This window comes from Crassostrea angulata, chromosome 5 (assembly GCF_025612915.1).
Source record: "Crassostrea angulata isolate pt1a10 chromosome 5, ASM2561291v2, whole genome shotgun sequence".
NCBI classification, from domain to species: Eukaryota; Metazoa; Mollusca; class Bivalvia; order Ostreida; family Ostreidae; genus Magallana; species Magallana angulata.
The window spans coordinates 49,317,690-49,340,931 of record NC_069115.1 but is presented as its reverse complement, the minus strand read 5'-3'; the positions used below and the strand labels follow the sequence as shown (position 1 = coordinate 49,340,931).

Below are 23,242 nucleotides of genomic sequence, written 5' to 3'. Positions count from 1 at the left end.
CATTTTCTTAATTTTTTTTCAATATTATACCATTTACCTGTTTCAATGGGGAATCGATGATTACATGTTCGTAATTTTGTAAACGTGATCCGTAGATCTGTAGGTAAAATCAACAAGTACTTTTCTAATTTGAGATTTGTTTTAAAATTCTATAATTAATACATTTTATTCAGTTATCTACTATGCTTCTCCAATCTTGTACAAATTGATTTTGTAGTACATCTTTAACTATTGATTTAAGCCAGTTAAAGCTACATATTGTTTGATTTTCCCATTGATAAGACAACCCGCACGAGTTGAGTATATCATGTATACATTTTATCCATGGATGTATAAAAGATCCATTTTTGTAACATCTATAAAAATAACAATAGATTACATTAGTGAGTTTACAATCGTGGGCTGTCAAAACTTTTGCCCAGTACATTATCATTTTAAGTTTAACAAAGAGTGACAATGAATACCTTCCAGTTTCTCCATACACCATACAATTTGGAGTACTAGATTTAAGATTAAGAATAAATTTCAAAAATTTTAAATGTACCTTTTCAATAATATCTAAATTTTCGTACGAGTAAAGTAAAATTGAGTTAATGACCTTGTCAAATAGGTCTAACTGACAATTAATTTGTAGGCTAAAATAACGTACACTAGTACAGATAGAAAAAAGACAAATCAAAATATATTCTTTACAACAGTTTTCTTCCTCTGATTATAAGTAATCATTTTGAAATATTCAGTTTGAAATTAAAGTGGAAATGAACCAACCAAACGTCTTAACATGTATTAAAAATAACTTAGACTCAAACATAAATCATATGATTTAATTTTCAGTGAACAAAAAATTAAAAGTAAAATACCCTACTGATTTACTTTTTAATGAAAGAAGCTAAACAGGGGTTCGTGAGACCCAAGGTCTGTCAATGAATTTGTTGTATAATCACATTCTATAAAACAAACCCAGATTTACAGTCTTATTCTTTAGTTTGCAATAAACTACAAAGACACTCTGGTACGATTTTTTTCTTTTATATCCATTAAAAATAAACATTGTATTATTCCTTTAAAGATAACCAATGAATTCATAGTTATGATCCTATAAGTGAGTGCTACTTTTACCGTGTCTTTGAGTGCGTTCCGATAGCGTACTTATTCTGTTGTGTGATAAGTCACATCAAATTTCGGAATGAGTTCAAAAAACGTTCCATCCATATTGCTTAGCTTTCTTTTGCTCGCGGTACGTACAATACATGTAAATAATACATTGAGTAAGTTTTCTGAAATAATATGTACCTATGCATTTATATTAACAATACATTTATTATATATTTTAAAAGGACTGAACAGTCGTGGTCATTTCGATATTTGGCGGAAAATAGTTTTTGAACAAGTTAATGTGACTTTTCTTATACATGTATGCAAGTAATTTAGCGATGATTTAGCGGAAGCCACATTCCGCCAAAAACGCTAAATAGAATACACAGCCTCTTGTAATACGTTTACAGTATTCTTAGCTTGTGGATTACTAAATCATCACGATATCTCAATTTCAAGGTAAATCCGATGGTCAATTTGTGACCATGTTGCCTCCGAACTAAACATTACAACATTCTGTAACTTTCAATTCATTATTTATTCTTTGACTGATATAACATTTTTATAATATACTAGGTGTTGGTTTCGTGTGCAAATATTGGCTTAACTACAACCAACCATAAAACCACCACCCATGTGACGACGCCGCGCCCCACCCCAGAGAAATTTGAATACACAAACCTCTGGTATCGTTACGATTCAGTATCAGTACGTTTAGATTTCGTTTACATACATTTACAATTGTTTATATTTACAATTTATCATCAAACTATTTGACAACTAATTTTGTAAAACTTTTTGAAGCATTTCATGTGCTCTTCGCATGCCACGAGATTGATGAGGGTGTGTCTGTGTTACCATGTGCCCTACGAAGAACAACATTTACTGCAAGATTCAGGAAAACTTCAAGAAGTTGAGGTAAAAGAAAGTTACATAAGAGTTATAACAACATGCATATATTTACTGAAATAATTTGATTTTTGGACCTTAGCATCAAACATATATTAAATATCTATATCAATGTCTTTATATTATTAAACATTTTGTGAATTGACCTAAATATCGGTACCTTACTGTACATTCATTTGATAACACAAAAACTTACCTGTTATGTGATCGTTAGCATCAAAACGGGGCTTTTTATAATTTTGATTATGTCATTAAGATAATGTGAACTTTCCTTACAGGAATCGGGATTTAAAAACAAAACTTCCTTCAAAATAAAATTGAAATTAAGTGGACAATTCTAAATTATTAAAATTATCATAAAAATCAATTTAGATGAAATTCGAAAACTCTTTCGGACACAATCACAAAAATGGCATTGTGTAGTGTTTTAAAGTGGGTGTTAATCAAAAGCTTAACAAATAAAACTTTTATCGGAAATTTTTCACGGACATACAAACAACAACATATTTATTATACAACATTTCTAAAACCGTTAACAATAAATTAATATACATGTAATAGCAAAATTGTAGATTTCAGTCCTGTCAGTTTCTACAGAGCTTTGAATAAACAATCAAGAAATAATAAGAAATAGAGGAAATTATTTTTTGTTGATGTTAATATAATGCTATAAGCTTACACAATTGAGTATATAACTAAATCTTACATTGTATATAGCTCATTATGTTTTTACCAGGAGAGAATACTTCGTCTCTATCTCGATGGACATACCATCCCAATGAGTGATCTTCGGTTTTATAGTGACGACAACTACCAAATGTGTAATGGGTACGGTAGACACATTGATACGACAATCCTTCGAGTGTATCAGTGAAATTTCAATAAAACACTCAACTCAAAAAACATGCATTTACTTTCTTTGTAATATGATTCTGCATACAAATTGTATGAAGAGAAAAAATTTTCTCTCCTCAAAATAGAATTTTAACTGCTGTCAACCACGTAATAAAGTTATTGGTGTTTGAATAACCACTCCATTGCCCTTTTATAAGTGTAAATATTTTTATATTACGCTATCTTATTTCTTAGAATAAAATAAAATCATTAAAAAATCAGAGTCACAAAAGTAGGAGCTTTCAGGATAAAAATATGGTGACATGTATTTATAGATACTCATTACCTCCCTTTTCTGACTTCTATTGTTAAACATTTCGCCACATGTCTCCAATATAAGGCAGAAAGCACTAATCAGGCTTCGCCGCATTTGAGTATTTCATTCACAAGAACAAGATACATTTGTCACAAAGATTTATATTAACTATTTAGACAAAAATATAACAAGTACACTGGAAAGGATTATCCAATCAGATTAAAAATAAAGCAGAATCAAACTTTGGCACACATATCTCAAAATTCTTCAATCATTGTAGAACGTTTCTGAATGGTACTGTCAAATCATCGCTCATGCTCAAAGCATTCATTGAAGTAAAGAGTATCGTATACAAATCAAATCTTCATAAAACATATTAGTTATCATTGTTAGTTAACTTTCATAAAGGCGATGATGTGAAAAAACTAATAAAAGGCATTGTTGAGGAGCTATTCCAAAAACATCAAGAAAAAATAGAACAGAAATACGATGAAAAAATTTTAGAATTAGAGAGAGAAAATAGAGATCTTAGAAAAGAATTAGAAGAACAAAGCGAGGCTCTGAACAGAATTCATGTACAGGTAGAAGAAAATGAGAACATGGTACAAAACGCTCTCTCAAAAGCAAACTACAACGAGCAATATTCAAGGAAATTTAATATAAAATTTCACGGAATCACTGAAAATAAAGGAGAAAACTGCTTGGATTTGATAAACGACACTCTGTCAAAGAGCGTGAGCATTGCCATAGACCCACAGGATGTCGTAGCTGTACACAGAATTCCAGGAGGAAAAGAAGGACCAAGACCAATTCTTATAAAAATGCGGACAATGGATGCTAAGACAACCATAATGCGAAAGAGGTCCGATATTAAGACAGCAACTAGAGGAGTCAAAATCACCGATGACGTCACCAGAGATAATGCGACCCTCATTTCCAGACTGAGTAGCGACCAACGGATATCATCAGCGTGGTATTTCAATGGACATGTGTACGGACAGTATGGAAAACGTCGCATTAGATTCGACATATTTGACGATGTTACCGAGAAACTGCGCGAAAAACAATCCCGGAAATAAATAACCCGTTCCGAGTGGGTTTCTCCAAGTGGTATTATGATACCAGTGTCAACTTCCGGTGGCGACTCAGTAGTTTCTGAACTGGCCAACGCAAAAAAAAAACACTGTGCGATTTCTATAATGGAATTAACTGTAATCGTTTTTCTTTCTGTTTGTGTTTTCTTGCTTCTATATGTTTGTCTCGGAGTGAATGGTGTGTGTGCGTCGCAGGTTGGTATAGATTTTTCCTTAGTCGTGGAGTATTTGAATGTTTTAAACCACGGGCCCTGGAAGTTATTGTAAAAATATTGCATGTGCATGTATAAAAAAGTAAGGGTAGGACACTCTTTTTGGGGCGAAATCGGGTTTGACGAAGTCTGGGCGTTCCTCAAACGAAATTTCGCGATAAATCGTTCAAGTATACTTTACTTACGACATATGTATACATTCGTTTCGCTCCAATGCTGTTACGTCGAAGAAAAAGGTGTTTTTATACATCCAAGTGCCTAAGAATTTCGCTAGACTGGTTTACATCCGGTTTAATCGCAGTGAATCGAAACGTAAATTGAAAGGTAAGTTCTGATTGGTCAATAATGAAATAAATTCTTTAATTTCTTATCGATATTTGTCAATCTTCTTCATTATTCTCGCATTTCATTGTTGAAAGGCCAAACTACCCAGTATCTATATGCATAACTCCTTTCAAACATTTGATACATACTCACCATAAATTGTTATCAGTTTCGCCACCTTATTGACGAGCAGATTTATTTTATTATTAACCAATCAGAACTTATCTTTCGATTCACTTGCGATTAAACCGGATGTAAACCAGCCTAGCGAAATTCTTAGGCACTTGGATGTATAAAAACACCTTTTTCTTCGACGTAACAGCATTGGAGCGGAACGAATGTATACATATGTCGTAAGTAAAGTATACTTGAACGATTTATCGCGAAATTTCGTTTGAGGAACGCCCAGACTTCGTCAAACCCGATTTCGCCCCAGAAAGAGTGTCCTACCCTTACTTTTTTATACATGCACATGCAATATATTTACAATAACTTCCAGGGCCCGTGTTTTAAACCCAACTCGTCCCCTGAATAACATGTACACTACTCTTACAACTATTTATATATCCGTGTGTACAAATTATTTTTTTATCCACTATGTCTTAACCTATAATGAGTGTTAAGATTATGTCATTGAACTGCAGGGGACTTGCAGGAATGGAAAAAAGAAGAGACGTTTTAAACTATATTAAACAAAAAAATTGCTCTATTTATTTTCTTCAAGATACACATTTTACTGCTGATGATTATGTACAAATTAGATCGTTCTGGGGGCATGATGTTTATATCTCCCCAAGTGCTTCAAATGCCAGAGGCACAGCCATACTTTTTAACAATAACTTTGAATATAAAGTCTTAAATGTACTCAAGGATAATGATTGTAACCTGTTGGCTATTGAGGTCGAAATTGTTGACAAATATACTTTTTTACTGGCAAATATTTATGGGCCCAATACAGACAGCCCAGATTTTTTTGTATCTTTATCTGAGTTAGTAGATAATTTTGATGGTGACTTTGTTATAATGGCAGGTGATTTTAATCTTGTCCAAGATACAACTTTAGATTATTACAATTATGTCAATACTAACAACAAAAAAGCACGTGATGTAGTTTTAAATATGAAAGAAGTACATGGTCTGGTTGATCCATGGAGGTTAAAATACCAACAACGAAAGAGGTTTACATGGTTTAAGGCAAAACCAGTTAAAAAAGCTAGACTAGATTATTTTTTAATTTCTAGTGAGCTGATGTCTTTAGTTGACAAAGCTGATATTAGTCCTGGATATAGATCAGACCACTCAATGATTGAACTTGACATATCTCTTTCTAAATTCGAAAAGGGAAAGGGTTTTTGGAAATTTAATAACTCACTTCTTCATGACAAAACTTATGTTGACTTAATTAAAGACACATTATCAAAAATAAAAGCGCAATATATTGCCCCTCCCTTCAATCCTTCAATGGTCACCTCTATTCAGGACGAACAACTATTATTCACTATTAATGACCAATCCTTTTTTGAACAACTATTGCTATGCATAAGAGGAATCACAATAAGTTATTGTTCTAATAAAAAAAGAATTCGAAATGAGAATACTAAACTCCTTGAAGAAGAAATTAAACGGTTGAAAAAGCTTTTGACTCCATATCTTGGAGATTTATGTATGATACGTTAAGATTTTTTAACTTTGGTCATGAACTCATCAAATGGATATCAGTATTATATAATAAGGCAAAATTATGCGTTATCCAGAATGGGATCTTCTCAGAATTTTTTGAAATTGGAAGGGGTTGTCGACAGGGTGACCCTGTCTCTCCATATCTTTTTAACCTGTGTGTCGAAATCATGGGACACATGATACGACAAAATATAAATATTAAAGGTATTAAAATAGGAAAAGAAAAAATCTGTTTACAACAGTATGCTGATGACACAGTTTTGTTTTAGATGGATCAGAAAAATCTCTCAAGTCTGCTCTCGACCTACTCTTCCAGTTTTCAAAATTTTCAGGGCTTAAGCCTAATATTAACAAAACTAAAGCAATCTGGATAGGATCCATGATTAACAGTCAAGTTTTCCTTTGTCAAGATACTGGGCTCCAGTGGACATATGAACCTTTTACAGTTTTAGGTGTAACTTATACAGCTAATCTGGAAAACATGGAACATCTGAACTTTAATGAGAAATTTAATCTGGTACAAAAAGAAATAACACAATGGTCAAAGAGAAACATCTCTCCTATTGGCAGAATTACAGTTGTGAAAAGCTTATTCTTATCCAAGTTTACCCATTTATTTACAGTGTTACCTAAACCAAACTCTCAGTGGATTAAAAAATTAGAGCAAGTTTTCTATAAATATATCTGGGGTAATAAAATTGATAAAGTTTCTAGGAAAACTTTACAGTTGGACTATGATAAAGGGGGATGTAGAATGGTTCATATTGATACATACATAAAATCTCTTAAACTTACTTGGATAAGAAGGCTTCTTCACTCTAATTCGGAATGGTCCATGTTTTTCAATGAAGTAATTAATTGTAACACTGCTCATCTCATACAATTTGGATCAAAGTACTCTAAACAAAAAGCTAATTCAACAACAAATCTATTTTGGAAAGAAACTCTTTCTTACTTTGCTGATTTTCTGGATTCTATAGAGCCAAAATGTGAACATGATATATTATTAGAACCACTTTGGTTTAATGAGAAGATCAGTGTGCAAAATAACTATATTTTTTATAAGTCTTTATATGAAAAGGGTTTTTATATTTTATATGATCTGCTGGATAAGCAGGGGAACTTTATTAGTTATGAACAAATAACCAATGATTACCTAGTTAAGCTACCATTTACTAAATATGAAGGTTTAAAAAAGGCTATATTAAGCTCCTGGCCCAGTATCAGGCAATTTTCACATGAATTAGTAGTAAAACCGTACCAGTTAGAATCTATAATAATTCTGTGTAAAGATAAAAAAGGGTCAAGAACATTATATGACTTTTTTATCTCAAAACTACAGCATAGGCCAATATGTGAATCTAAGTGGGAAATTGACTTAAATCTCGAACCAGACTTTAATTGGAACCTCATATATTGCAACTCTAAGTTAATCACAAAAGATACAGAACTGGTATGGTTTAATTACAGAATAATTCATAGAATTTTAGGTATAAATAAATTTTTGTATCTCTCTAAGATAAAAAACAATAACTTATGTGCAATATGTATGTTGGAACCTGAAACTTTTAAGCACTTATTCTACCAATGCCCACTAATCTTTAATCTCTGGACAAAATTGTCAGACTATATTTTTAATAGATCTGGCAAGAGAATAACATTTGATATCCAGAGTGTACTATTAGGTGATCCAGATATGGATCATGTAGTTAATCTGATTATTATATTAGTAAAAAAATTCATTTTTCAAAGGTCGAGAAAAGATATAAAGATATGTTTTGAAATGTTAATGTCCTATTTACAAACCTATTACAATACTGAAAGGAAACTATTTACTACTGTAGACTTTACTAAGAGATGGTCACCATGGAGTTGTCTCTTTCCAGTATAAATATTTAATTAACACATCAATGATGATGTAGATATTAATCTTCTTCTTTTTCTTTAGATAACTTGTACTGTATGTATCTTTAAATATTTATAGGTGTATACAAATTTACTGTACCAACTTGCTGTGTGTGAGAGTCTGTGAGAAAGGGGTGTTCTGTCTGTCTGTCTATATACTATAAAAATTTGAAAAAAAAAAAAAAAAAAAAAAAAAAAAAAACTTTCATAATCGTCGGAACTGAAGGGGGGGGGGCTTACCCTCCCCACTTTTTTTGCAAAGGTATACATAACCATAACCAAAGACCCTTTTTTGGGAGTTGATTTTAATCAACTCTCCTATGCACTTACTCGGACAAAGCGAAAGTGAAACAGTGTTTGGACCTAAGCACAAATCAATTATACCGCTGACAACATTTAGTTCTTGAAAATAATCGATAAATGCGATGCTATGTATTCTGAAGCATTGTTTTTCAAGAAAACTTATTTTTTAATACCATGAAAATAGTAAGATTTTAAATTGTACAAATAGTTTAGATATTTTTTAAAGTCGTATGTATTCCTTCGCTAGAGTTCCATGTAGTCTCGTTCAACCAGACGCTTGGGTGGCTCCGTTAATATCCGACAAAACAGAGTTTCTCTTGCTTGTCGGAGATAAACGGAGACAGCCGAGCGTTTGGTTGAACAAGACAAGAGTTCAATCTTGCCTGGATCCATACAATTTCTTAGAAATATTTCGATTACTGATACTACATGCCATGCAAAATCACATATCGTTGATTTTGAATAAATGATAATAGATAAAATCAACTCCCGTCAGTACTTCAGTACTTTGATTCTTTTTGCTAGTCAAGATGTTTTATCAGTCAAGCCCCCCCCCCCCCCACTTTCAATTTACTTTCGATGCCACTGGCGTCATCAAAATGAGCCAATTCTCGCAATATTTAGCAATCAAGTTAACAATGATCTAAGCTAACGATTCCTTTGGAATTTTCTATAGAAAATGCATGGTTGTTACACAGATTGAGTTAATTTGTTGAATAGCGATTTTTATTGCGTCATTTCCATATTCATATACAATAACAGGTACATATTTTCTGTGTTTAATAAAATCTAATTTACAAGTATACAGAAAGCAGAAATTTAAAACATATACATCTGAGTTTTATGGCAAAACTATAAATGATTTCTGTAAAATGTTGCGGTTATAGCAAACACTGATATAATGATTTGACAGATTTAGTGAATGTTCTTTTCATGAGAGGAGTAACGGAACTTGTGTCTCATATAGCAAACTGTTTTAAAGTCCAAAAAATAAACATGAATAGTTTACTTTATATTATCTAAAATAAGTTATGTCTCAAATAAATCCTGAAATTTTCAATCTGTTAACTTTTTGTATCTTCAGTATATTAATAAACATATCCGATAGTCATGACAATGGAAAGTTCATAAACCGACCATAATGTAACAGTAGGAGTAAATGAACTATAGTATTTTTTTTTTTATACCCTTATGATTTTTTTGTGTTGTTTATTTTCATTGTAACATTCCGAAAATGTAGCCTTGTATATTCATTTTAAGTGTTTGTGCTCTTTTTTACTTAACTGAAATGATTTTCACAAACTTTATTTGTAGGAAAAGGAAATGACTAGAATTAGATACCCAGGATTTAGTCTTTATGAACATTTTCACTTGTCTGATGCATGTTTATTATATGTCCGATGCTTGGTTAATATGCGCTAAATGCATGGCAAAAAAAGAAACTTAATTAAATGAACGCATCAATTAATTGACAATATTTTTATTAAAATTTGGTTCCAAATTTTTTCATTTCATGTATAAAATTTTGAAGCATATGTACAATAATATGGAAAGAAAGATAGCTTTAATGTTTTCATGATTCATAAAAAATCTCGGCAACGTACCCTTTAAAGAAAGCGATATTATCTTGTTTGCCGTAAGTCATTTTTGTTAAAAGATATAGTGATTTCTTTTTGAAACCATAAAATATGTCAAATGCTTTTTTTATGCAACGAAAGTAATAATAATTAATAATTTATTTCTTCCAGGTAATCTGTCTTCTGACATTCACATTTTAATAACAATTTCAAAGTCATCTTCTAAGTCACAATAAAGGGAGAAAAAGAAGCAGATGATATGAAAACGATGCATATGTATTCTACTGGCACTTACAATATTATAAGTAGGACTCCAGATCTTTTCATTTCTTTACGAGGCGATATAATCATATTGTTTTTTAATATCCTAAAACAAAGTGAAATTTGGTGGATTATCATTTTATTATTTGATTTAGAACTACACTATATATCAACAATTAACCAGAATGCCGGTGAGTTTTTGCTATAACGTCAATTGTGATTATTGAGGTAAATAAGGTAAAAAAATATTCAAAAGTCCAGCCTCTTTAATTTAACAAGGCATAGAATTATCAGTTGATTAGACAATTAATGTTTCCTTACAGGTTATCGGGATAGGAAAAGAGTTAGCTCTCAGAATCGGACAAAGAGATGCTCTAAGCAATATCGATATTGCGCAGCTGCGGGACATGTATTTCTGCAACAGGAAGGAAGACAACCAGCAGACCAGTAAGTGAAAGAACCGGTACTTGTTAGATTGTTGAAAACATTTCCACGTAAAGTTACAAACACGACTCGGAAACCTTACCTCTTTCTTTAGACTACTTGACTATTTGCAGTTTGCCCAAAAGACTGGGTGAAATTCAAGCGAAGCTGTTATCAGTTTGTACGGAACCCTAAGCTACAGTATGCAGCAGCACAGAAACACTGCAATGAAACCTTCAGCAGACTAGTCCATATCAATAACGCAAACGAGAACAGGTTTCTCAACAAGTACCTTAAAACCAACTTCAATTCCCCAAAAACATGGCGGACAGGTGCGCGTCAGGTAAACGATACATTTGTGTGGGACAATGGAGAAGATCGAAAGTCAGTTCCGATGACGTTTACTGCGTGGGATAAAGGGCCTCCCGAAGGATTTTCTACGATGGTTCTGGGACGCAATAAAACCACGGATGACTTTTCAGGGGAAGGGGCATGGAGCGGATCAACGTCACAACTGCCAAACTATACGTTCCCATTTATATGTGAGAGAAAAGCAAGGCGTAAGTACATGAATATCTAGAGCCGTTTTAACAAAGTTTGGACTTCGGACAGTGCGTGACAAACTCCAATTTAGTAAAAGCAGGGTCTACTTATGGTTAACTGTCCCTTTATTAGGCAATACATACGAATACATTGAAGGAAATGACACGTGTCAGACTGCATCCAGGGCTGCATGATTCAGTTGAAACAGCGTCAATTTCACACAACAAAACTAGACACGCAGCATTGTTTTTAAAATTGGAGGAGTAGATGCATCCTCATCCAAAAAGTATCTTGACAAGCCAAGGAGAAAAAAAAAACCTAGCCCCTGATGCTAAGTGCCTGAGAGCAGATCTTCTGGGGGGAAGATTTAAAGTTTCCTTATTTGACAGTCTATGAATATCAATGAACTTCTCAAAGCGAATTTGTTAGAGACAAGAATGTCAATATTTGACAGCATGTTTTGATGAGCAAACCGGATAGAAACACCTCACCGAAAGTCCAAGCTCTTGTTAAGATGGTTGTAGAGTACACGAAGGAAAGCATGTAAATATTGTAACAGAGTTGTATCACTGTTTTATAAGACTGTAAAAAGTACCAACATATTTCTAAACATTTTTTCTAATATGTACAAAGAATTTTTTTTTTTAAATCCACAGAGAAGTTTTTTTACGACAAAGAAGATGTAAGATAAACCAAAGTAATTTTGCAAGGATTTCACAAATAATATTTATATAAACGACTTATACTGTTTACAAGGAAGTATCTTTCTCTAGAGTTCAAGGACGGGAGCGATTATCGCGGCAATCTCGCCTATACTGTGTCAGGGATCAAGTGTCAGAACTGGGTATCTAAGTACCCGCACCGTCACAATCTCCTTGCTGCGATCACGTCCGAAGTGAACCCAGACGGACTAGCCGATCACAACTTTTGCAGAAATCCTTTCAGAGAGCGACGGAAAAGACCTTGGTGTTATACCACGAAAAAGAAAGTAGAATGGGAGTATTGTGACGTCACTGCCTGTAAAGGCTCCTTAAATACTACTCTGGACGAGAAAGAAAAAGAAGAAAAGGAGGCTAAAAAACTTGTCTCAAATCAAAATAATACAAACTATGTTGAAACTCTCGAAGAATACTCAAATAGTATATCAGAAATAGTTAGTGGACAAGCCTAGTTTTTTAATTTCAATTTTTATGTACATGTACTACAAGGGTTGTCTCAATATAGCGGAGTCAGACCACATAACTAGAACTATGTTTACTGCATTTTCATTAGACTTCCATGTTTCCTTCCAAATGATCATTTGGTAAACAATTCAGAAAAATTGAAATTTGTACTTTACATATGTTTATTTATTGTGAAAACGAATAATTAGTATCAACATGTTTTGCCAGAAAGGGCAATGTGCGACGTCGAAATTTTCCGTCTAGCATTTTGACGTCCATTTCTATTGGTCTTGGTTTTTTTTCCCACTTATTGTCATCATATTCGTCGGAATATTTTCAATATAGTTAGACTACTAATTTACAAAATGCATTTTTGATGGATTATGTTAATTTAATTTATTTCAAAAAACCGCTTAGGATTTGTTTCAAGGTCTTTATGAAAGACTGACGTTGTCATTAATAACGAGTAAACACTTAAACTTGTTACAAAAGGTGCTGTAAATTTTTTAAAAGTCTGGTTTTAGATAAAACGTTTCCTGGGTAAATATTTTAAAATTGATTAGCAAATTTGATGTATTTCTTATTTGAACTTATTCATTTTCATTACGCCGCATGTTCAATTCATGATTAACATGCATTCATTACACTAATTTAATCTCAAACAATATTTGATTTCAAAGCATAATAATTTAAATGCAAATCGATTGAATCCTTTTTGCAAAAGTCTTCCTGTGTTTTCGATTAACTGAATAACGCCATTTGTTTAACTATTTTGGGACAACTCTCTCGCATCTATGAAATAACTATGACATCACTTTATTGTACTTTTTTGTCAAATAAAAAAAATATCAATTCATATTCAATATTCATTTTCATGAAGTTATGCAATGATGCATAATTATCTACGTTCCTTGAAAACAGAAAATCGCACTTGACCTTTAAAAACGGTAAATTTAACTGACAGCATTCAAAATACATATCCCAGTCAATAACTTTTAATATTCTAAATGTATGACTTTAATATACATCTAGCAATTTAAAGTACTTCTTTTTATCCATTTTTAATATCAAAAATGATGAACATAGGCATGTCTGTTGCTTTGCCAAAACTCGTGTATTATTTGTCGAGTAATAAGCGATATAAAAACATACCATTCTTTGGTTTTTTAAACAAAGATTGAGACACAATGCATCAGTTCATCCTGTTTGTCATGAGTCAGTTTTGTTACAGGTACTAGTATTGTAACGTCTTTAAAATGCATTTTTGTAAACAAAAAGGTGTCCCAAGAGCTATTATTATACATTACAGAATTATAATATCTGCATTTTGTTTGTAACTATCATTCAAATTTGTGGTCAAACATTCAAAATACTCGTGTACATTTTTTAAACATTAAAAATAACAAAACGTGATTTAAAATATTGAAACAGAAAAGTCTCTAAATCCCTTAAAAAAGTTAGGTATAATACATCAAAGTTGTTTTTGGTCTTTTACCGTTTAAAATTAAATATGACGGTCTTACATACTAGTATATGGTACTTTTAATATATAGATACAATAGACTAATATACTAAACTTATATACTAGTATCTACCTTTAGATAATCAAAAAGATGTCACAATAGAAAAAAATTATAGTTCAAGAGAAATAATTAATTGTCATCATTGTGAAACTGATCAATTCTACTGTTACCTATCACCTATTGTTTTTGCATATGATTTTAAATTTTTCAACACACATTCAAAATAAATCAAGTATTCGTAGATAAATATCCAAGTCTCCAAGTAAATATAATGTGAATGTTAAAATCTCATTTTTGAGAGAGAGAGAGAGAGAGAGAGAGAGAGAGAGAGAGAGAGAGCTCCCTTCCCCCATAAAATAATGAAATAACAAAAATCAACAATAAAAACAAAACAAACAAAACATTAGTCCAAAATCTCAAGACTGTATATCGTGAAATCACTTCATATCGTATGAATATAGTATTGTGGTGTGTGTATCTTTCTTTGGTTGTTGACAGGTTCTTCTAATGAGTCAAACTTTGGATTAAAAATATTCTGTAGAGAGCAATTTAGAAGATAATGATTATTAGTACAATTACTGGATTGTAAACTGTAGGTAACTACGGCCACTCTGCCTGATGTGATTGGGTATCAATACATGTATAAGTAAATATAAGATTTTTTGATAAGGCATAAACAGAGAGCGGGTTGTGACATGATAGCGGGGACCCTCTCTCCGCTCCATGTTAGTGCCCCGTTCCTCATAATACGTATTTTGAAAATGTTCCTCTTATTTTCAGTCAATTTATGTCTGCTTTAATAAAAAAAAATTTTGGGTTTAAAACTTTAACTTTAAACAAAATAGATCATTTAGGGAAGATTTAGAGAAGAATTATTATGCGATGATTTCAAACAAAGCAGTTCATTTCTGAAGTTCTAATAGCATTCTTTTCCGAAAATAACATAAAATTCTGGCGCCATCGGTAATAACGATGCTGAGTACTTACCAACAGTTAACTTTCCATTGATACGTGTATTTTTTAACTACGTAATTTTATCTCCGAGACTATCGCATGTGTTTCTATTAGAAGATCATCAACAACATCATCGTCATCCCAGAACCACCACTACCACCTTCGACTCCTACCACCACCCCTCGCCCCATCCCAGAACCACCACTACCATCTACGACTCCTGCCACCACCCCTCGCCACACCCCAGAGTCCACCTCCGTCCTTTTATTATAATACAACTTCTGTAAGAATTTATTTCGTCTCTAACAATATTTGTTTATTTTCTTTTAGATCAGTTTGTGGAATTTTAATCTTATTTTCATTTTCTATATGATTTTATATAGTCTTATAACTTACTTGTCAGAGCTGTTTTACTTTTTCGTATCTTATCTTCGTTATACGTATACACTCTGCTTACATTCGCGATGCCTTTACTAAACTTTTGTTAAATTACAATAATGGTGCAATGAATTTTGTTATAAAATATACCGCGAGGACTTCAAAGATGCATCCAATAACCAAAAAAAGAGCTCATAATAGGTTCATTAATTTAAAGTTATAATAACGCCTATATTTTTTGAAATAATTTGATTTTGGACCTTTGCATTAAACATATATTAGATGATATTTATTTATCTATATTAATGTTCTTATTTTATTAAACATCTTGTAAATTGACCTAAGTATCGGTACGTAATTGTACATTCATTTGATAGCACGAAAATGTACTTGTTATGTGATCGTTAGTTATAAATCGTGTCTTTAGATCATTTTAAATATGAATATGTCAAGAAGTTAATGTTCTTTTGCAGAAGTCGAGAATTTAAAAAAAAATACTTTTGAAATAAACATTGAAATGAAGTTTAAGACTATTAAAACAATCATTAAAAATCAATTTGAATTAGAATCGAAAACTCTTTCTGACAAAGTCACATAAATGCGTTGGGTGGTTTCAAAGGAAGTATTAATCATAGGCTTAACTTTAAAAGCCAACAAATCATACTTTTCATTGGAAATTTTTCACGGACAACAGCATATATTTATTACAGAACATTAATTTTCTTAGGTGGCAGGGGACAGTTTTTTTTATACAATTCATTGTAGCCAAGGGATGCATGTCTTCGGAACTCTGTAACTAGAATTTCCTCAGTTCCCATTCAGCACAAATACCTTTAATTCACTCTTTATAAGACCAATCACCAATTTCTGAAGAAAATTATTAGTCAAAACCTGTAAAATTCTCTACATACTGGTTTTTATGAGATTTTGACCCTTTCATATTTTGCTAATTTTTCATGATTTTTCAGCTTTTTAGACCTCCCCCAGCTAATTCCCTGCAGAGGGTTGACCTTCCGTACCGCGTGCATGTTGCACTATCACATATCAGAAACTTACCGGTGTATAGTTTACAATGTCCCATCCACCTACTTATCGTGTTATTTTACCTCCCGTCTGTAACTTGCAATTTCACTGTGTAAAGTCAACACAACAGTCATAGCCGCAGGTTTCGCATTTTACTTCTGATTCTCATGTACCTAACATAAGGGGCCTACATATTGCATTTCAATTTCAACAACAGACACCCCTCTAACTAATGATAATCATTAAAAATCATTTCATGAATTTTAGCAACACTAATAAGCGTTCAAGTACAGCAACTCTCAATTTTACAGAAATATTTGTCGGTTACTTTATTCGAAACTGTCCCTTGCTACCTTTAACATACACTAATATTCTCTAAAAAGTCATCTTGTCTTAAAATTAAAAAGCTTATGCTATTCTGAGAAAAAGTACACCACATTTTGACATTTCCATTGAGGTTTAAGAACAATATAGCCATTTAAGTGAACTCACCATTTCCACTTTCCTCTATTTAACACAGATTCATAGGGCTCTCCATAAATAAAGCATCTTTACCCAATCTTTTAGAGGTCAACTGTTGTTCAACCTCCTTAATTAAGAAACCATATTCAATAATACATACATTTGCTTGATATTATCTTGATAAAAGCATCACATCACTTAGAAATCCCTCTACATGTATACCCTCCCCCTATCTTTTGATTTTCACAAGAAGGATTAGTTTGAACACTTTAACCTAATATTATGAAATTTTTGGCAGTTTCCTTGAGTCATTTCTGACACATATTTGAAAAAACCATCACTGATATTTAAAATTGATCTTTTTTGGTAAATGGATGATTTGTAGCATTTTTATTCACAAAACGTCATGTCGTCCTACATGTGATTTCTTGTTTTCATGAAAAACTAAGCCTGTAATCATATTTAGTGGATATCTTACATATTCTGGTTTCTAGTCTCCTTTTAACTTTGCTAAATTAGTAAGACCTACAAGTGTGATGTGTGCGTTTAATTAAAATGAAATTCAAACACACCCGGGTACCTGGGGACGGATGAGAATTCCATGAAAAATGTTAAAATTTTACATGTTTTTCTACATTTTTGATGCATATATACAATAAAAGGGTAAAAATATGTTGTTTTTTATTCATTTCAAGAGTTATTATCATAGCAGATGTTATTTCAAGGTCAAATGTACATTTACATATCCTACATGTAATGGTAATGGAGTCCATTGGAAAGAGGGGGTGGCTTTTTCAATTCTGTAAATACATCTAAAATACCATTTTTTGATAGGAAGGAGCAAAAACTTGAGTTTTTTGACATATTGTATACTTTGATAACTGCATTTGTCTACACGTAAAGTTCATTTGAAATTAAAAAAAAATGCTGTTTTAAAAAAATTGGGTGATATAAGTCAGGTGGCTTAATGTTATTTCATAAAATCAGACAGCAAAATGGCTGCAAATACATAAATTTAATGATTTGATTGATAAAAACTGTTGTAAAGTATGTATTCTTATCTCAGTAATCAACTTAAGCCTATTAATTGTCATCAGGATAGGAAATACCTACTCTCTTAGCCAATTTACTTTAGTGGTGGTCATTCTACACATTTAGGAGGGAGTTACTCCCCTTGAATATTTTAGCTAATAAATCATGTAATGACATCTATAGCCAAGAAATCGTCCATTTTCACAAAATGTATTACTTATGGTACAAAATCCACTCAAAATTACAGTTAGAGGAGAAATATGAAAATACCATGTAGTCTTGAAGGTGGCAGGGGACAGTTTTTTTTATACAATTCATTGTAGCCAAGGGATGCATGTCTTCGGAACTCTGTAACTAGAATTTCCTCAGTTCCCATTCAGCACAAATACCTTTAATTCACTCTTTATAAGGCCAATCACCAATTTCTGAAGAAAATTATAAGTCAAAACCTGTAAAATTCTCTACATACTGGTTTTTATGAGATTTTGACCCTTTCATATTTTGCTAATTTTTCATGAATTTTTAGCTTTTTAGACCTCCCCCAGCTAATTCCCTGCAGAGGGTTGACCTTCCGTACCGCGTGCATGTTGCACTATCACATGTCAGAAACTTACCGGTGTATAGTTTACAATGTCCCATCCACCTACTTATCGTGTTATTTTACCTCCCGTCTGTAACTTACAATTTCACTGTGTAAAGTCAGCACAACAGTCATAGCCGCAGGTTTCGCATTTTACTTCTGATTCTCATGTACCTAACATAAGGGGCCTACATATTGCATGTCAATTTCAACAACAGACACCCCTCTAACTAATGACAATCATTAAAAATCATTTCATGAATTTTAGCAACACTCAGAAGCCTTCAAGTACAGCAACTCTCAATTTTACAAAAATATTTGTCGGTTACTTTATTCGAAACTGTCCCTTGCTACCTCAAACCGTTAACAATAATGTAAAGGCAAATTTGTAGATTTCAGTCCTGTCAGTTCTATGAACTATGAATAAACAATCAATTTCCGTAAGAAATAGAGGGAATCATTCTTGGTATATATATATATATATATATATATATATATATATATATATATATATATATATATATATATATATATATATATATATATATATATATATATATATATATATATATCTTATATTCAGTAGTATATTCTCACTATATAACTCTATTAAGACGAATAGTCAATAATTGTAATATTAGCTCGTCCGAAAAATATTGACCGGTATTTTTTTGATATTGACCGGCTAGGAATAATATCTAGAGAATATTCCCTCTATTTCAAATAATCGCCTCTGATTTGTTTATTCGTAAACGATGACGTAAATAACTGTTCGCGACTCCAAAACAAGGTGACGTCATAATAGACAGTCAGTCAAGGCAAGTAAACAACGGACGCGCAATGCGACGGTTTGCTATCATAACGGATATATATAAGGATTTGCAAATTACTGTGAAGTAAAATCAGGTAGAACATCTGTATGTTAATTCTTACGGTCGGCGGAATATCACCACTGACCGTTTGATGCTGAGGATATTTTAGAAATGAACTTACATAAAATTACAGTGTATTTAATATGACCTTTCAGCACTGAAAGTGCAAATTGCACATAAATCGCTTTTCCCTCTATAATTTTTTTTTATCAAAATGAACCATGGTATCAAATACAAATTTACATTATTTAGAATTAATAAAGTTAAAATTATCATAATGAAAAAGTTTGCAATTTCTTCATCTTATTGATATTTTGACCTTTTTGCACTGAAAAAATACTGTTTTTATTCATAAGCGATTCAACATGCAATTAAGTATTTTAAAAGTCTCAAACTTTTTCTCCAATTATGACAGACTTGTCAAAAGAAACTTAAATATTCAGAAAATAAAACCAAACGTATGGGTCTATCATGTAAATTTTGAGATATGGCATGAAATAAGCTAATTTTAGGGGGAAATTGGAGTTGATTTTTTCTTTACTTTTATGAAATATCACTTAAACATGCCAATATATGTCGATAGAAATATTGAAATATTGTTGAAATATGTTTTTTGAAACAATACGAAGATATCCCAATGCATAAACTATCTGAAAATTTGGTCTGCACGGAAGATAAGAAAGCTAAAATTAGGGTACTCTAAAACAAATGAGTTATGAAAAATGTTCATTTTCTTCTTAAAAACCTTCCGCCACAAAATATAGTCCCTTACTACACTTTCTAAATATGGAATTTTTTCTTCACTATTTTATTCAATAGAGTTTATTTGGCATTGTAAAAAAGGAATTTACAAGTAGAATTCATATATGACACAGAATTTCCAGACTAGAGGTGACTCAAAATGGCTACCCAAAATCAGAGGATCGAACCTCTTTAAGCGCTTTCATTTTAAAATCTTCAGAAGCTATAAAATGGTAACATAGTAACGTGACGTCAAAAAACTTGAACGTTGAACGGCAATGTCTATTATGACGTCATAGCTAGATTTAGCGGAAAAACTATAATTTGCAACATATAGATTATTACATGGCAATTTTTATATCGCATCCTATATTAGCCCGAGGTCGCAGTATATCAGCCCGAGAGCCGTTAGGCTCGAGGGCTGATATACCGCGACCGAGGGCTAATATAGGATGCGATATAAAAATTGCCATGTTATGATTTTTATATCATATACTTATAGAAAATATTAAAGAAACAATAAAAACATCATGTGATGAATTATTATTGTTAACAAATCGCTCCGTGTCCATATATTCCATCTCTGATAAACTCCATGAAATTTTTGCGCCAGCTGTTTGTATACTAGGTTGACGTCGACGTAAGTTTTTGACGTCATACTCGGAGATCGGAGTTGAACGACGCATATCGATCTGTACGTCATAAAAGCCGATGATTAACGGAAAGGGGTGTGATATAACATCCGAAGATTGCCGGAGAGGGGTGTGATATAAGATTTATATCACACCCCTAGGCGAATTTTCGGTTTATATCGCACAGGGCGGAAAAGGGTATATTTTCTATAAGTATACGATATATAGTAGATAACATACAATTCAATACATTATTAATACAAACAGTTCAATTTGGGTTTAAAAATACGGATGAAATGTTTTTCTTTTTCTCTTCTTTGCACATTACTGTCACTCAACAGTTTGTAAAATGGAAATATTTTAAACTGTTTATTGCTGCAAGTGTCCAAATGCTCACTTAACGGTATATGTCGATATCCCGGGGTGTTTATGTGTTGTTTATGTACACGCACACGGGCCCGAAGTGGATTGCTTGTTTCCCCAATATAGTACTCGTTGCAGCCTGGACATGTTATAACATATAATACATTCTAGCTATGACGTCATAAAAGATATTGCCGTTCAACGTTCAAGTTTTTTGACGTCAGGTTACTATGTTACCATTATATAGCTTCTGAAGATTTTAAAATGAAAGCGCTTAAGCTATATTGAACGTTTTTCGTGTTTTCTTATTTAATTTTTATCTATCTATCTATATATATATATATATATATATATATTTGTTATATTCAGTAGCATATTCTCACTATATAACTCTATATAGACAAATAGTCAATAATTGTAATATTAGCTCGTCCGAAAAATATTGACCGGTCAATATTTTTTTGATATTGACCGGCTAGGAATAATATCTAGAGAACATTCCCTTTATTTCAAATAATTGCCTCTGATTTGTTGATTCGTAAACGATGACGTAAATAACTGTTCGCGACTCCAAAACAAAGTGACGTCATAATAGACAGTCAGTCAAGGCAAGTAAACTAAAGACGCGCAATGCGACGGTTTGCTATCATAACGGATATAAGGATTTGCGAATTACTGTGAAATGAAATCAGGTAGAACCTCTGTATGTTAATACTTACGGTCGGCGGAATATCACCAGTGACCGTTTGAGACTGAGGATATTTTGAAAATGAACTTTGCACTAAATTGAATTCGTGAATTCTTTGTTGAGCTGAGAAAATTACGGCAATCTGATTTCATTTACTTTCTTAAATTTTGGTTTGTTTCTTCATATAACAAAACAAATGTTGACTGTTTTTTCGGGCAACATTGATTATATTAGCCCCCTTGGGACGAAAATATTGCCCTCCGCTTCGCGTTGGGCAATATTTCGTCCCTCGGGGGCTAATATAACCAATGCTGCCCCTAACCCCAGTCAATATTTGTATAATATATATATATATAGCTAACACAACTGAGTATATAACTAAATCTTACATTGTATATAGCTCATTATGTTTTTACCAGGAGAGGATACTTCGTCTCTATCTCGATGGACATACCACCCCAATGAGTGATCTTCGGTTTTATAGTGACGGAAACTACCAAATGTGTACAGGACACGGGCACAATCTTGATACAACAATTCTCCGCGTGTATGACTAAATGTCAATAAAACACTCAACTCAAAACATATGCATTTATTTTCTTTGTAATATGATTCTGCATACAAATTGTATGACGTCGAGAAAACTATTTTTCTCTAATCAAAAAGGGTATTAACTGCTGTCAAGTACTAGTATGTAATAAAGCAATTGTTGTGTTGATTACCACTCCATTGTCCTTTTATAAGTGTAAATCTTTTTGATTATTGTTTAAAATCATTATCTTATGTCTTAGAATCAAATTGAGTCATTAAAAACTTAAGAAAATAAAACAAATTCTAAACAGTAGAGAACTTTCAGGATGAATTAATAGTGAATACTCATTACTTTCCTTTTTCTGATTTTTATTGTTACACATAACACTACAAATCCCCAATATAAGGCCGAGAACACTTATCATGCTTACCGCATTAGGGTATTTCATTTACGAACACATAACATTGGACGCAAATATTTGTAAAAATATTTTTGACAAAAATATAACAACTATTCACTGGTAAGGAATATTAAATCAAAATAATCAAAATATAGCAGAATCAAACTCCGGCACACATATATCAAAATGACCTTAGGCAAGCATGCGCTCGATGTTTCCAAGTCGAAAAACCATCGGAAAACACCAATATTTTGCTTAAAATTATTCCTTGATCAAAATAAGTTAATCTTCATGACGTCATTTCTACATGATGAGGTCACTGTGGGAATTAAATTTATTTTTTGATAGCATTTCAACTACTTTCGATTTTGTTTTTAGACGGGATCACGTGACCCCGTCTATTGGTTTACTGTCAGCCGAAGT

The 23,242-nt window shown here is 32.3% G+C and overlaps 1 protein-coding gene across 2 annotated transcripts; it reads left to right on the top strand.

Moving 5' to 3' along the window:
- Positions 1-1,108: 1,108 nt before the first annotated feature.
- On the top strand, positions 1,109-22,470 carry LOC128184637 (uncharacterized). Of its 2 annotated transcripts, none has more exons than XM_052854198.1 (4): positions 1,109-1,237; positions 1,672-1,803; positions 1,900-2,013; positions 22,307-22,470. In XM_052854198.1, the coding sequence occupies exons 1-4, from the start codon at positions 1,187-1,189 to the stop codon at positions 22,442-22,444; spliced, it is 435 nt and encodes a 144-aa protein (XP_052710158.1). In that variant the 5' UTR covers positions 1,109-1,186; the 3' UTR covers positions 22,445-22,470. The 2 variants fall into 2 exon arrangements, with proteins under 2 accessions (XP_052710158.1, XP_052710157.1); XM_052854197.1 differs by lacking the exon at positions 22,307-22,470 and adding an exon at positions 2,741-2,907.
- The last annotated feature ends 772 nt before the right edge of the window (positions 22,471-23,242 follow it).

What these genes read in the sequence shown, in the direction of transcription:
- LOC128184637 (XM_052854198.1), top strand. Translation starts at nt 1,187, where the DNA reads ATGAGTTCAAAAAACGTTCCATCCATATTGCTTAGCTTTCTTTTGCTC. An exon ending in TTAGCTTTCTTTTGCTCGCG is followed by an intron (nt 1,238 to 1,671) that starts GTACGTACAATA and finishes ATAATATACTAG; the next exon opens with GTGTTGGTTTCGTGTGCAAA. An exon ending in GAAAACTTCAAGAAGTTGAG is followed by an intron (nt 2,014 to 22,306) that starts GTAAAAGAAAGT and finishes TGTTTTTACCAG; the next exon opens with GAGAGGATACTTCGTCTCTA.